Genomic DNA, 16,630 nt, shown 5'->3' with positions numbered 1-16,630 from the left:
AATGTGCGGAATCATAAAGATGTGGAATTGGTTACAAAATGGGAGGGAAGAGGTAGTGCGAGAATGCTTATTGCCCGAGAAAACTTTTACAGCTGCACCGTGTTTGGCACTGATATGGTTATCATTGAAATGAATCGTGTCAAAGTTCACTTCGCCAAACTCATTTACGTCGGGGCATCAATTCTAGATCTGTCAAAAATCTTTCACTACGATTTCCACTATGATTATATTAAAACCAACTCTTCGAATAAACAAGCTGAATTGATCTCTACCGACACAGACAGCCTTATTTATCAATTCAATGTGTCTCATATCTACGATATCATTCCCCTTAAAAACAAAAAACAACTAGGGCTAATGAGGGATGAAAATAATGGTAAAATTATGACAGAGTTTGTGGGACTGCGAGCAAAGCTGTACACATTGACTACGGTGGGTGAGAATGGGAAAAAATATGACACTGGCGTATAAGTGAGTGAGCGCGCCAAGGGTGTAAGAAATTCATCGATAAATAGCATTACGTTTGATAATTATAAGCGTTGCCTGATAGCTTACCAAGAGTTGACTCTTCCACAGTGTTTGATACGCAGCAAAAAACACGATGTAAGCACAATCGTACAGAAAAAATGGGCTCTGAGTTGGCACTATGACAAGCGGCAATTGATACCTGGACAGACCGACACCGTACCTTGGGGGTTTGTCCCAGCCCCCCAATAGCTATAGAATGAAACTGTAGACGTAGAATTGATGTATATCTTTCATGTTCAACGCCTCGAACGATCCACCATCGGGCGAAAACGTTCCACGATTAATACGATATTTAATGAATTTGAAGTTTCAAAATGCGATTCATATACTTGACAGTTATTTATTTATTGATTAATCATATATCAAGCAATTATTCATATTTATTCGTTTACCACGAGAGAATTTTTCAGAGAATGAAAAAAAGTTTTTAAAAAATAAAAAAAAGTTTTCAGAAAACGGAAAAAAGTTTTCAGAAAACTTTTCTTCCATTTCATTAACACGTATAAACAGTTCTTAGAAAATGGAAATAAGTTTTCTGAAAACGAGAAAAAGTATTCCGAAAATGAAAAGAAGTTTTCCAATGAATAAAATGTGTAATAATCGTACGGAAAATTGCATATCATCATTATTGTTATCATTTTTATTCTTATTATTATTATTTTCATAGTACAGAGTATGGCACATGTGCGTACAAAGGAGATAAAATGTGGAAATATTTGTATATTCAAAATCTTTTATTGTAATTCGGAAAATACATGCAAATTATGTTACATGTCTGTTTTATTCATCCAACTATTGTACGAACTATCAAGACCCAACCACTTGACATAGAACAGATTCCCCCCTTTGCGGTATACTTCCTCCACAAGGTTGCCGTCAGGATATTTCACTTTGTTGAGCTCTTCCTCGTAGAAGCCCCCCTCGATGGGATGATCTTGATAATCGGTAAGTTTGTAGGTGAGTGGATTAGTATTTTTCACCTCACTCCCGGTGAATATTTCTGTCGACCAATTGGGTCTATAGCCTTTTTCGAATACATTCTTGTACTTGCTGATTCGAACTCGATCACCCACACTGAATTTCCGTGCCCAATCACTTCGTTTGATTTGCCGAGGCTTGCACACGCTACGATACAGCTGTTTTTCATTCTCCGTGCTAACATCCACCGGTTTTATCCGAATCATGCGATGTTTGGTGTTGTTGTAGGACATCATCAAATCATCCAAAATATTAATCCACTCGCACGATCCTTGGAGAGTAAACCGCTTCCACATTTTATTTTTCAATGATCGATTAAAACGTTCGCATATCGACGCCTTTGACTTGCTAACGGTCGAATACATGTTGATATTGCGATGCTTCACGAGGGCTTTGAATTTGCTGTTGTGAAATTCTTTGCCTAGATCAATGTGCAGATGTGTAGGTATACGGCTCTGGATCAGTACAGATTTCATGGCAGCAGTGACATCTTTCCCACTCTGAGACTTCATCGGCACCGCCCACGCGTACTTGGAAAATATATCAATGATTGTTAGTAGGTATTTGTATCCCTTGTTGCACGAGATGTATGCGGTCATATTGACGAGATCAGCTTGCCAGGTCTCATCCAGTCCGCGTACATTTACGAATCGGCGCGGATAGTTGCGTTGAGCCTGTCTGTGAAGTTCGGCAGCTATTACAGTCTTCATTGTTCCTAACTCTTCACCTATTAATTTTTCGAATTGCCGTGCAACCACTCTGGTTTTTCAATCGATACTAATTTCCTGCTGGTCTGTCTCGGCGTCGGTGTTGCTTGCTCCCCAATATAATTGATGCGACTCGACATGTCTTCTATGATTTTGTTATTCATGCGTAGCTGTTTCAACTCCTCGTTGTGATTATGCGCGAAACTCTCAAAATTTGATTGAAAAGTATCCACAATATCCACAGCCATAGATTGTAAAGCAGTATTGAGAACTTCAGGGAAACGGCATCGTTTTCCATCTGCGGATCAGCGATATTACACAATGGTTTGCTATCTACATCGTACTGATTGTCGTTGGTGGTTTTGAATCCAACACCCGGAGGCCCTCGAATGAATTTTTTGCCACCACCACGCTCTGAGTGTCGTCCGAATATGTCTATGCTCATCACTGGACGGTCACTAAGCAAATGATGATTTTGTGTTTACACGCCGCTGATAAACGATTCCGGCCTCGCGCAACTCTTGAATAATGGAGACTATTTCGTTGGAATGGTTGGTATTGCCGGCAGCCTGTGACGCCATAAGCAGCTGGAGGCGATCTACAATTTCATTTGGATCATCCCAGTGGACGTAATTAATATCTTGCTCCTCCTTTCGCGCAATCTTCTAGTCAGGTAAGCCTTGACCTGATTTTTTTGGCGAGCCAACGTGTTGTGCAATCAAATTTCCGTACTTCGCGCTTTTCAAATCACCTCGAAGGCTTCCATCGACTTGGTAACGTTTTCGATGCGCATTTGTTGTCGTTACAATTTTTATATAATTATTCTTATCCACATCATTTACAATCCATGCATCGGGTGTTTTTGTGAACAGTAATTCGAGTGATCCAGGTAGTTTCTGATAACTTTTATCCCCCACATTGACGAGATTATCAGAAAAATTGATCGGCGTATAACCAATCATCATACCGTTTGTCAACTTTCGAACACCGTATGTGGTATCCAGATCCCTCTTTTTACTTGTGCTGAACATTTTTGAATAATACGCCGTGAAATCCGTTGTTTTCTTCACCGGCGTACTTGTAGTAGAAATTTCAATAAACTTTAGTGTTTTATCATTTGCATCCATGAAATTCCCCTTAGCCATATCCTCATCCTCCTCATCATCATCATCATCCCCGGTACTCTTCTCATCTTGTTCTTCTTCTTTTTCCATTTTCACATCCGGTAGTTCCGTTTTAATTTCATGTTTAATATGCTGCTGCTGCTGTTTTGAGGTGTCAACCAATTCTGGCAACGGTGCTACCAAAGGCTTGAATACCTTTCCCATAAACTGTTCGGTCGTGTCCTTGTCCAACTTGAGCATTTTATGCTTACGCCGTATGACATCGGATGCTTTCGATATTTCACTAAATATATCGCGCTGCTTACGAATCTTGGCACTCTACATGTTGCCGACCTAATTGTTGTGATGAAACTGTGCAATTTTGTGTAAGTTTATGCTTATAAAGCAGTCAAACCCCTCCCTATATCGCCCCCTATTGATTTCGTTATCCTTGTCAATTACGGTAAAACTGTAATTGTCATCATTCCAGCATGCCGAGCACAAGTCTTTAAATTGCTGATACGTCATGTCTGTTTTCACATGATCGTTGTAGATATGTATCAGATTCATATCATCCTGCCAGAATAGCACTAATAAGTGAGCATTGTCACGCACTAGGTGTTTTGGAATGCGCGCATACGTTTGACTTACATAAAAGCTATCGATATCGCGATGCCTGCCCATGCTGAAGTATGCTCTGATATTATCTTGGTTTTCACAAGCCACATCGTCGAAAATCATAACAGAGTTGGCGAGCATCTTTCAGTTTCACAACCTCATTATTCTCGCGAAACGGGAAATAACCCACTCCCTGCACGGACTCTAGTAACTTTTGCAAAAATTGATACTTTGGCTGGTTGAGAGATTCTGAATAGACGTAAACATTTTAGAATTGCAATATATTGCCGTGGGCGATGACTGAGAGAAGAGCTTCAGTCTTACGGCAATTGGATGGCCCGCAAAAAATTGCTCTCACGGTATTTGACAGCAATTTTCCATGTCGTTTTTGAATCTTCCTCTCACCACGTCGAATCATTTTATCGGAATTCGCGATAGGTAGTTTATCGGGCTGATCTTGAAATCTCATGATGCTTCGTTAGCATGACAACGAGAACTAAGATGACGGTATATAAATTCTTCCTCCTATAGAAGTCTCGTTGGTTGTTGCTCGACTATGAGGACGTGCACACGGAAGAGACGCGGTTGTGGTTTGTTGAATAAAATCATCAATCTTCTCCCGGTTGAATTGCATGTGCCAGGGTATCAGTACTGCGGACCTGGAGCGAAATTAGCCAATAGGTCAGCTCGTGGAGATTTGGGGATAAATCCGCTGGATGCGGCGTGTAAAGACCACGACATTGCATACGCAAAGAATCGCGATATCGCAGCGAGAAATCCTGCCGACAAAGCGCTCGCTGAGAAGGCGTGGAATCGCGTCTTGGCCAAGGACGCTAGTGTGGGTGAAAAGGCTGTAGCCTGGGGAGTCACGAACACCATGGAAGCTGAATCTAAACTCGGAATGGGTTTAGCTGCAAAGCGGTCAAAACTTGGAGCGGCTGTGAAGAACAAATCTAGAACGGGCGGGAAGAGAAAACAGCGGAAGAGAACTGTGAATCTTAAATCCATCACCACAGCAGCAAAGGTCCCCATGCGACCGGGTTATAAAGCCGTCGAGTTGGCGTTGGCTGGTGCTCGTGCGGCTGCGCGTGGGTCTGGAAAGAATGTTCGTATGCCTCGCGTTATGCCTGTGCGTGATAAAATTGGCGGCATCCGGCCGTTTGTCATTCCAATTCTGGCCGGTCAAAGCGCTACCGGGGCTCTAGCGGGTGGTGCTACGGGTATAGCTAAAGCTGTTAACGAAGCTAGTGTCAACAAAACATCGGTTAAACGAGGCCAAACGGCACAATACAACAATGGAGTCCATTGCTTTGGGCAAGGGATTATACCCGCGACCCTAGTGCAGCGGAATGTGCCTGTACTTACGTCCGGCAAAAAACTAATAAAGCTACCACACCGAGCTCTCACCAACATTGATCTACGCAACTACGCTGAAAATATGAAAATTTCACATTTTCGTGGTGTTTTCATGCGGAATAATCTGCCGAAATCAGGACCAAAAGTGCGAGAATCCGCAATTATTAATCTACACGATGAAAACGGTCCAGGGACACATTGAGTTGCATGCAAGAAAAATGGTGACCATTTCGTGTATGTCGATAGTTTTGGTGATTTGAAACCGCCTGAAGACTTGATGAGGTATCTCAGTGTTGGTAGCGTTGAATACAATCATAAGAGGTGTCAGGAATATGATACTGTGATTTGCGGCCACTTGTGTCTTAAATTTCTCAGCGAACAACTATGAAAAGACAAGTGTTACATGAGCAAGCATTAGTCATGTCGGAATCGTTGACGTTAACACTGTCAGGCACATCCTCCGTGCTGGAGGCTCAATATTTCCGCCCAATCGAATTATCACCGGATAAGAATCATGTTTCCTGTCTCGTCGAGTTCCTGACATTCAATTCAATACCCAATATTCACGAGACGAGTAATCAATTTTACCTGAAACAAGCGGACAACAGTAAAGAGAGCATCACGATACTCACGGGAAGCTATGAAATTGAGGATATTGAAAATTTTCCGCGTAAGGAGCTACCCTCCGACACCACCCTTAGTCTGAAAGCTGACAACAACGAGCTGAACAGTGAAGTCACGTGGAATCATGTGGTAGACTTTAAGCCCAAAGATTCCATCGGCCGATTATTGAGATTTACGGCGGTTGAGCTATCACGAAATGTTACTCGTAAATGTGAATCCCCCGTAGCCATACTGAAGGTTAATACTTCACGCGTTGAGTGTAGCATAACTACAGGGGCGTACATGAACGAGCCTCGAGCTCACACGATTCACGAATTTTTCCCAACCGTTCCATCGGGATATAAGATTGATGCCCACCAGCGTCATTTACGTGCCAATCGCCGTATAGTCGATACATCATTTACAGCTGAGAATAGTCGTTCAAGACAACGAGCTGATTAATATTCGCAGCCGAACGATTACTGTACGTTTACACGTGAAATCACTTCAATAATGGGAATCGTGTTTGAGACGAGAAAGTTGGGCAAAAGTTATAAAAGTCAAACGTCATGGTCAAAAATCATCAGTCGTCCGACACCTCTGACAACGTTCACACTGCCTACGAGACTAACACCTCTGAACGTTCGGTTTCTCCAAAGCCTGGGTCTTCGATTACGTGGAAATTTTGGAAAATAGGAATTCGTGTTCGCTGCATCCTGTGTGTGTTACCATGGAAGAAATAATAAGAATACAGAAACCTGTTGTATTCGACGAATCGATTGCGCACTCTGAGATTCATGCTCATCAGCCGTTTGCATCATTCACCTTCCAGAACAATGATGAAATCCATATTGTTGTTCAACATCAAGACTTGTGTCTACTGCCCAGTAAAAGCTTTCTAAATATTCATGGCAAAATCACAAAGGATGATAGTGTGGCTGCAGTGACGGTTAGGAATTTGATTAATATGGCCGTTTACCATTTGTTTGAGGAAGTTTGCTATGAGTTGAACGGTGTAGAGATTGATTGGAATAAAAATGTTGGCATCACCGGCACTATGAAGGGTTAAGTATCCTTGAGTCCAGGCCAGCAATATAGTCTGGAGAATACCGGGTGGTTGAGTGGGGATAAGGAACTAACCGATGCCGCTGGAAATTTCGATGTTGTTTTACCGTTAAATTATGTGCTAGGCTTCGCCGAAGATTATCGTCGAGTCATGGTCAATGCTGAACATGAGTTAATTCTCACACGTTCCAACACCGATTCAAATGCCGTGATTCCGGCCTCGATCACGGAAAACTTTAAAATCGCCCTAAATGAAATCGAGTGGTTGTTGCCCTACATGAAACTGGCAGATAAACCGAAAATCCAGCTACTCAACTACATCGCTAAGAATCCGGCCATATCCATGAGCTTTCGTTCTTGGGAAACGTACGTGTATCCCATTCTCCCATCAACAACGCGGCATATATGGTCAGTCAAGACATCGACGAGATGCAAAACTCTTACTTAACTCACAGTGCTATCCCTACGGTAACATGAATTTTGATACATACAATAATCAATACGCTATTCTCCATAATATGTATGTTCGGTTTCAAATGACCTACTATAACAAAGAAACTGAGCCTTTGCTATCGAAGCGTGTATTCATAAACCAAGCTCCCCTCATCGTCATCGATTGCTCCAAGCAGAACGAAACATTGAAAACTGGACCTGTGGACATTCGATTGGAATTTGACTCTAGCATTGCGTTCCCACCACACACTTCTGCCTACTGCATGATCTTGCATGACCACATTGTTGAATATAATCCGATTAGTGGTACTGTAAAAACATTGGTATAAGTCAATTTTGGAATAATAATATGTTTAATTAATATGGATATTGAAAATAATGTGTGTAATCTTACTCGTTAAAATTCAGAATATGATAATTCAGAATGGAATAAGAAAACTAAATATAATATATAATTTCTGGAATTTTTTCAATAGATCTAGCGGGTTTTTACCCTATCCGATTCATGCACGGCTTTCCAGCGCCAAACAAGTCTCGACAGGAATTATTTTGTGTGTGTGTGTGTGTGTGTCAAATCCTATGAAAATAGCCATCTTGCGGCAAACCGCGAAAATGATCAGCGCGGCGGTGGGGCGGGGGGGGGGGGGCTAGGGGGGAGCGCGCCATTGTATGGTCCAGAACTGTCATGTATACACTATTTATACTAGCACTTCGGAATACGTCATTATTCTCCGCAATTTCAAATTGTTCTTGTATTTCAATATGTTCTGTTTCATCTTTGACTTGGCTGGATTCCATTGCTGTAGAATAAAATTCTCTAAAATGAGCTCCCCGTTTGATTGCTCGGAGATTACGACATTCAACCCTTTTGCCAGCTCTACCTCTTCTTCGTAGAAGTCTTTCTCTGTTTAGAAATCCTTCTCCTTCGCACTTACAGTGGGGTTTTATGGAAGTTTTTTCAAAAAAAAAAGAAGGATAATCCACCAAGGCCAAATCGGATGCTGGTGGATTAGGTAACTAGGATTGAGATAACAACTCAAGAGATCAGGTACACCCAAGACACACCAATGCCAAAAAGAGTGCCGGTGGATATACTAAAATCGGTACTGAGATAGTTGTGTAAATTTGTCAGTTTGATTCAGTCTCATTAAAGGTAATAAATTTTGCTAACTCACAATGTGAACTCAACGCGATAACAAGGGTAATTAAATTTCAGTTGAATCGAAATTATAATGATGGATTATTATGATAAAAACGATTCTATTTGAATAAGACGATGAGTACGGAATTTTTTTAGGATTAATTTACTAGTCTTGATTCTGAGAGATTTTATCAACTATTCTGATCGAAGGTTCATGAAGAAGTGTACTCATTGAAAAAATATTTAGTCAAACTGCCTTGATTAGAGGGTTTCGAAGAACTGCTCTATTTGGATGACGGTTTAGCCCTGCTTTATTAAAAGGACTTGGTTGAACTGCTCTATTCAAAGTATTTTGGGTGAACTACTCTATTCAAAGAATTTGATTGAGCTGCCCTGATTCTGCATACTGCAACGTTCTCATTCTTTAGCGTGCGGTTTTCTAACATGTTTCATAATTGGTTCCTTTCATTTTTATGGGAAGAGGACCAATACGGAAGATTTACGTATGTTAAGATGATATTTTGCGCCTTTTTATTCTTGCTAAATTACCCTCGCTCTCTGGGTCCAATGTAGTGGGTTAGTTGCACCCACTTCGGCTTTTCCCACGGGTGCGGGTGAGAATTTCCGTACTTGCATCATATATACAAAGATAACCTATTCTGGCCTTCGGTCGACATTTCTCAAACAGACACAACTTAAAAAAGATTTTATTACGCTGCGCGTGCACGCCAGTTCCCGCATGTCAGAAAATATCATAAAGATGATTTTCGGGTACCTGGTTTGCTCCTGACAAACTGTTGTTTGACGCTTAACAGTTTTTGCTCAAATGTTGATGAGATAAATAGTCACTCATAAAAGGCATTGCAAAAGAGAAGATGCTTTGATCATTATATTGTGATATTTAAAGAACACCACTCGTTCTCTGGTGTGGTCCTGTTGTTCCGCAAACGCACGTAGTCTGTTTGGATTCAGACTGCTGTTAATATTATTTGACTATAAGGTGTAACGTGGCATTTTTGATGCCCGTTACAAGTGGCTCCCTGAACCTTCAGTGGAATCAAAATTAGGGGGTTTCCGGGATTCAGTCGCGAAGTATGTATAAAAGAGCGCCAGAACTGGAGACACGCATCCGGAACTAAGAAAGGGGATACTTCAGCGAATAGCGAAAGATATTTCAGTTTTTTTTTTTTGTTTTAATTATTTTTCGAGCTACAACGGCATCAGGCAGGAAGTCGGCAACGAATTCGAGAAAATTGTGGCATGGCGGACTAGCAACGATTGCGAAGGAAGGATGTCGAAGCTGCGGAAAAGAAGCCAACGAAGATCCCCGCATCGCGGAAATCCAAGGCGGATCCGATTCCCACTGGCAGCCGGCGCGCTGCAGCCTTTCCCCTTCACCCTGCAAACAATTGACCATCGAATTTGCGATGGACCAACTAGCGACGAGGGAGCACCACGCTCACCACCAAGACATCATGGAGCTGCGTGGAGGACGAAATTGTAACCTAGCGCTAAATTCTGCGTTGCGATGCTACTAATGATGCGCGTCGAGTTGCGCAATCGATGAAATCGATGATGCATCGATTATTGCGTATTCTTGTGAGTATGACGTCACGTGGGGAATAGTGTATTGAGATCCGCCTTGCGGCAGGTCCTCAATCTTTGAGATTATTCTAGTTCTGGCGGTCGTGATAGATGGTCACGTTTTGGGAATTTCGCGAAGTAATGGAGCCGTCTAAAAAATTGCGACGGGGATGAAAGGGGGTTACGTGGGTGTGGACCGGTAAGCACTGTTGATATTCTCGCGAACGACTTTCGGGATTCACTAAATAACGGCTTGCCGAGGAATGGATAGCCATCTAGGAGTTGCGTTATCGGAGTACTTGAAATTTTTTTGCCGATTTTCTTGCTCGGTGACCGTAGTCTGAGCTACGTGTAATAGAATAGAGTAAATTCTGAGTCCTTGAGAAAGTTAAATAGAGTCACGGGTTTTAGTTGCGTCTTTCTCATTTTTGAAATTGCGTAAAGCCGAATTCCGCTGTACCGGGTCGAGCCGCGTTATCGGGTTTTTCAGTGTCGCCTCTCGAGTAAATCGCAAATAGCCGAAATGGAGTGTTAAATGACGTTTTCGAGGATGACGAGAAGGTTTGATTTTGGATGCTTTGCGGTAGCGTTTAGTTAAGGTTACGTTTAGTTGCGCTTGAGCTTAGTTAAATTTTCTTTTAGTTAAGATGGCGTTTATTGGAGTTGAGTTTAAGTTGCGTATAGTTGAGATTGCGGTTTCGTTCTATGCAAATCTGTTTGGTTTAGTTCAACTAAGGTTGAGCTCTGTGGATGCTGTTTAGTCGAAATAAGTAGAAAATAAGATTTATCTTAATTTAAATTATAAATTTTAGATTCAAGGGGCTTTTAAAGAAGCGCTATGTATCTCGAAAACGCGGAAAGCCAAAAATCCTACACCGCTGAAGCGATCGCAACAAAACTTGGGCAACTGATGCCTTATTTTGGTAGAAAGTGGAGCAACTTTTTATTTTTTCAAAATTTGGAAAGAAAATTACAGATCGGTTACAACTCACCGAAATTGGCAAAATCTTCACTGTTACACCAACAAGATCGAAGTATCCGGTATGATGCCGCTCGACACTAATGAAACACGCACTTTGAGCCCAGTCCTGTACGATTTGATTGTAAAATGACTAAATGGCAGCTGATCTGGTTTTTGATTACGAAGAACACCGAAATCTTATTTATGCGGCATTTCTTACCGATATTATTACCGATGCCGTTAATGCATGCGTATAATGTCGGTAAAAAATTACCGACATGCGTGTAAGGTCGATAACAAATGTCGCCAAAAATGAGACGTCGGTTTTCTTTGTGATTGAAAACCTAATCAGCTGCTATTTCGTAATTTTACTTGCAAATCTTATGGAACTGGACTCAAAGTGTGTGATATAGCAGCGTCGAGTGGCATCATACCAGATAGTTCTATCCATTCAGTGCAACTGTGAAAATTTTTTCAATTTGTGTGAGTGGTAACAGATCTGTAATTTGATTTTCAAAATTTTGAAAAAATAAACTCTTGCTCTACTTTTTGCCAAAATAAAGCATCAGTTGCCCAAGTTTCGTTGCGATCGATTCAGCGGTATAGGAGTTTTGGCTCTCCGTGTTTTCAAGATGTACAGCGCTTCTTCAAAAGCACCTTAAGGAAACTCGTGGCAGCGTCGAAACTCCAAGGCGGGTAAGATCTCGGGTGAGATTGTGGACGCCGTCTGTTAGGTAGCCCGGCGGCGCACCGTCGAGAAATTAGTTCTCTTTTTAGTTTCCAGCAATTATTGCTATGACGTAAATATTTCTACGATGCGAATTAAGAGTTGCGTATTGATATTTTGTAAATAGGGAGGTAGATTTTATTTAGGGAGCTGCAAGCTCAATAGCTTAAGAAATAGCGTAAGTTACGAATAATTTCATATTGTATCGTTTTGAATCGCGAAGAGCGAATCGTGAATTATTTTTTTGCTTTTGTGTCACCACTATTGTAAAATATAGTATTTCATTTCATTTCTTTTGTTAAATAGCTTGCGGTTTTCGAGTCTCTCTCTCTCTCTCTCTCTCTCTCTCTTTCCAAATATTACCCCTTTCCTCTCGGCGGTACTCAGCTACCGAGTAAGTTCCCGAGGTCTGGTGAATTAACAGTTTCAAGGCGTGTTAATCACGCCAGGCGCCCAACAGAATTTCGCGATATCTTTTGTAAGATCACATTTTTTCCAGCTACATCGCGGGCCGCCAAATTATCGTGTACGCGGTAAGTTATCGACCATTTCTCTGAGTAGCCGAAGGACGGTAAAAATCCACGTCACAAAGGTTAACATAAACAAGAATAACTGTATCTCGAAACGGTGAGAAGATTAAAGAAACCGTGTGCATGCAATGCATACTGAAATTCAAAGTCAAATATAAGTACTACTCAGAACGAAATTATAAAAGTTATAAGTATGTGAAAAAAATATATCAATTCATGGAATGGAACAGGTGATGTAAAATCATACTAATATTCAGGGGCGTTGGGCATCGAGGATGTGACAATTCACGTAAAACAAATTTTCTCTTCACTCAAGTAATGTTAACAAGAACCAGTGGGATATTCCTTAGGATCAAAGAAGATATGGCATTGTACAGAAAAAACTAAAATCACAACGACTAGCTCCGTATTGAAATTAAAATTGTATTTAAATAATTCAATGATCCTTTAGTATTATACCACTTCTGCGAACACAAACATGTACTGCTCTAGTATATATAAATGTAGTGTAAATTTTCTGGGTAAGATAATTTTTTTTTTTAATACGATATGTTATTGTTATTGACTGTCACCAAACAAATGTAGTAGCATTACTCCAAAATAGTTTCTGAAAAACATGATTGGATCAAAACCATAAGCCAACATATCGCATCACATATGGTTGGCAGATTTGTATGAATCTAGATCAATGTAATGCGAAGGATTCAGATATATAAACATCGTTGAAACTACTTTTCAAGCGGGAAATCTAGTGACTGAAATTGGTACTACTTCGAACGAATTATCATCACGGTTGAAAAAGGTAAAATATGCACATCAAGAAATTAGAAGACTATGGAATCAACAAAAATTCTATTTTAGTGACATAATGTTCATTTTGTAGAAGCAATGGTTCATTTATTGCAAGCGCGTATAAAATGTTATCGAGATTTCTTGAAATAAATTTGAAGTGTATGTTTGCAATTTTCAACTACGCATCATTATTTAAAAGTGAGACAAGTTATATTTCATTATATTAGTCAATAACTTGAATCAAATGTAGTGCATATAACAACTCAAGAACTCTTTCTTGGTTCCACTGAAACATATTCTCATTTACTTGAATGAAATTTGTTTGTCTAATCTGATGAACAATATAATTTTCTTAAACAAATATCAAAACCTGTCGTGTGAAACAAATTCTTGTTTCAATATGTTATAGATTTCTTTGCTCATAGTAGCCAAATATATTATCTAGCAATACCGTTAATATTTCAGCAAGCGTGGGATTATTGTTTCCAATTTGTCGGTACTTTTAAATCGACGTGTTAAGGGGTTAAAGTACTATTCTTTCACGAATTACATGAGGTTTGTTAATCCAAGCGAAGTTGTCGTTTCGAAATTTCCAGTTTAAACCTACGAAATAAATATGTACTTGTTCAAAATACATTAAACTCGTAAGCATACAGCATTCATAGCAATATATCAATATTTTCATTCAATCCAAAAAGTAGTTGTTCTGAGTGAAAAATTGTTCGATCCAAATAAATTAGAAGTCAAACAAATTTCTTGTTCAACTCGATAACTTTTTTTTCTCAGTGTGGGAATCGGGTACGGTAGGCTTGTGATATTTGGTGGACATATGGATCTTACAGTACCATACGCACGCACGACTAACGACAGAATTATGAAACAAATCTGTAATGTTGTTTATAGTCCTATGTTGAAAAGTAGATGGGCATTTTCTGACATTTGCTGCCCACTACGTGGGCAGATTCTGTTGAACTTTTGCTACATTTTGTGAGCCTTTTCTACAGTTTGTGCTCGAGCTTTGAGGCTTCCTCGGATTGCCGCGGTTTCTTGGCATTTGAAGAGTAGTTTGTAGTATTCTTTTTTTTTTGTACTTTTTGCTTCAGACTGTTTGGTCACGTTACTCCTAAGAGGTTATACTTCCCGGACTTACTTTTCAGTTTATTTCTGAGTTATGGGATCATCTAGTATAACGGTCGAAAAATAACTGATTTTTGCTATTTTTTTTCGAAAAGTGACAAAATAGCTGTTACGTCCAGCGTATCGCTACACGTCTCCCTTATCTCGTCACTCTCCCACGATCATTGAAGTAACCTAATCGTCTTATTTTTGTTCTCCTATTTCCATTTTGGCTCACGTCACTCGCTTTTTATCGACTCTGCTAATTCTATTCCTCACCATTCTGGATTTGCGCACCTTTCGTCCACTCCTGCATTTCACCTCGGTTCTATTTCTGTTCCAACGTTCATATAATCAACTTCAATACCAACTTCCAAGTTCAACCTCAGTGCTAGTGCAAATAATCGTTTTAGCTATTCTTAATCCAAATCACCTCGTTACGCAATTACACATTACTCAGTTCTAATAAAGCCTTCATACAAAGGGTATACCTTCTCCATCTCATTGTTACTCCTTCCATCATCTCTAGATTGAGAACAGCGACCAGACCGAACTCGAATTACCTGAATAACATCTTGGGTGGGTATAGAGGCGAATCAATAACCACTCGTCAAATCAAACCTCAAACCCGTAACTCTGTCACAATGAATTCGCTTTTGAAATTTTTTAAAATCTGACTTTGGATTCGTGATCAGCGATCCAAAAAACAATTGCGTACCAATTTTCACGGAAGCCCGTACATCCGTTGCTTTATTTTCTGAAAATAAAAGAGCGCGAAATTCACAGGCTGCCTGTGCGCCATCATCGGTCGGTAAAATTGCGGATGCCTCTCGTACGAGTTATTTTGACATAATCGCTAAACATCGAGGTACAAAATATCTATGGTTCAGTCGTTGTTCCCGGTGAATGTGTTCTCTATTTTCCGAACGATAAATTCGACGAACTGTGACAAGCTCTTCTTGTGGTTTGAATTACTTCGATGTAAATTTTTTAGAGATCTGCCTCTCAAAATGAATCAAATCAGCACTCACTAGCACCCTTTCAAGAAGCGGTCAACTGAAAAATCAGATCACTTGCAAAAAAATGGACCTCTTCCGGCTTCTGCTGTACCTAACCCCAACCTTCCTCTTCTCGATACTAATCTTTCTCCAACAGTAGTTCAAAATATGGAAATTGACGCAGTGGCTGGACCATCTCGAGTGAGATCACCCCAAATCTCAGATCCAGGTAAACCGGCAGAGTGTGAGGCAACTGAGAGCTTTGGGAAACTCAGTTTGTTCGACATGCTGTGTACTCCAGAGAAACAGGACTCTCAAACTGAAGGCAAAGCCGAGTTTTTGTTCATAGATTCTCCCTGGTTGACCGGACTTTTTGGGAACTTTACCTGTAGTAAATGCAAAATCACCTATTTCGTCGTACAGGTAAGAGAGCAAAAAGGATTCTGTGCGAAGCTTGTCGTCTAAATGCCACAGTTGCGGTTACAAAGTGGGTGAAAATTACACGAGTTCATGAACCAAAGGCATTTCGACTAGGTCACTCTTCGAAATAAATAGGCGAGTAGTTGATGGAATGATCGGCGTTGGATTAGGGCACTCAAGTATAGAAGAATTCTGTACTGTAATGGGTAGGAAAGGCATGAGTGTAAATAGCTTCAAAAGTCACGTGGCCAGTTGACTGCGGAGACTGAGAGGTTGGAAGAGATAGTTCTCGAGAAAGTGAGAAAAGCTGTCAGAGAGCACATGAAGTAATAGATCCTTCAATCGAGAGTGGAACAGTACTTCATATCGTAGTATCTTACGAGAGTACGTTCTACAACCGAGTCCTTCCGTTGTTAAATGGAATAAGAATAGTCATCGACGTCCTGACTGGACTAGCTATTGATTACCAGGTACTCTCAAAATACTGCCAAGTGAGTGTCGTTGTCGCAGCCGAACTATATGCTACTTCACCTGATTTTGCAGTGTAGCAAGATGGTCACAAATCAGAGTTCAGTAAAAGCTACAGCGGATCCTCTGGTGTGATGGAAACGAAGGCAGCAGAATATTTATGCAGTAGGTCTGTTAAGAAGAACCAGATAGAATACAAGACTATTCTATCCGAAGAAGACGCAAAGACATTCAGTCATTTGAAGAATACCTCCCCAAGAAAAGACAACGTACCCGTCACAAAGGAGGAGTGTGTGAATCACATCGCAAACGGAATGAGTATCGGACTCTGAAAGCTCATCAAAGAATGGACAATGAAAGGAGTGACACTCGGGGAACGCGGTGTAGGCACACTCAAGAAGACGACGATTATATCCTTAATTAATCATTACAAAAATGCCACTGTAAAAAATATTCTTAATATAACAGCCATGAAACGAGCA

The 16,630-nt window shown here is 40.5% G+C and overlaps 2 protein-coding genes across 3 annotated transcripts in view; both read right to left on the bottom strand.

The window, feature by feature from the left end:
- LOC124309422 (protein bfr2-like) overlaps positions 1-3,427 on the bottom strand; it is a 30,411-nt gene extending 26,984 nt beyond the window's left edge. Inside the window, exon 1 of the mRNA XM_046773080.1 lies at positions 3,315-3,427. Coding sequence (XP_046629036.1) covers positions 3,315-3,427 — 113 coding nt within the window. The remainder of the gene's footprint in view (positions 1-3,314) is intronic.
- The window catches only part of LOC124309248 (regulating synaptic membrane exocytosis protein 1), a 1,429,783-nt gene that overhangs the window by 1,388,072 nt on the left and 25,081 nt on the right, over positions 1-16,630 (bottom strand). The gene's annotated exons all lie outside the window — the stretch shown is intronic.

This window comes from Neodiprion virginianus, chromosome 7 (assembly GCF_021901495.1).
Source record: "Neodiprion virginianus isolate iyNeoVirg1 chromosome 7, iyNeoVirg1.1, whole genome shotgun sequence".
NCBI classification, from domain to species: Eukaryota; Metazoa; Arthropoda; class Insecta; order Hymenoptera; family Diprionidae; genus Neodiprion; species Neodiprion virginianus.
This window is presented reverse-complemented; position numbering and strand designations above follow the sequence as displayed.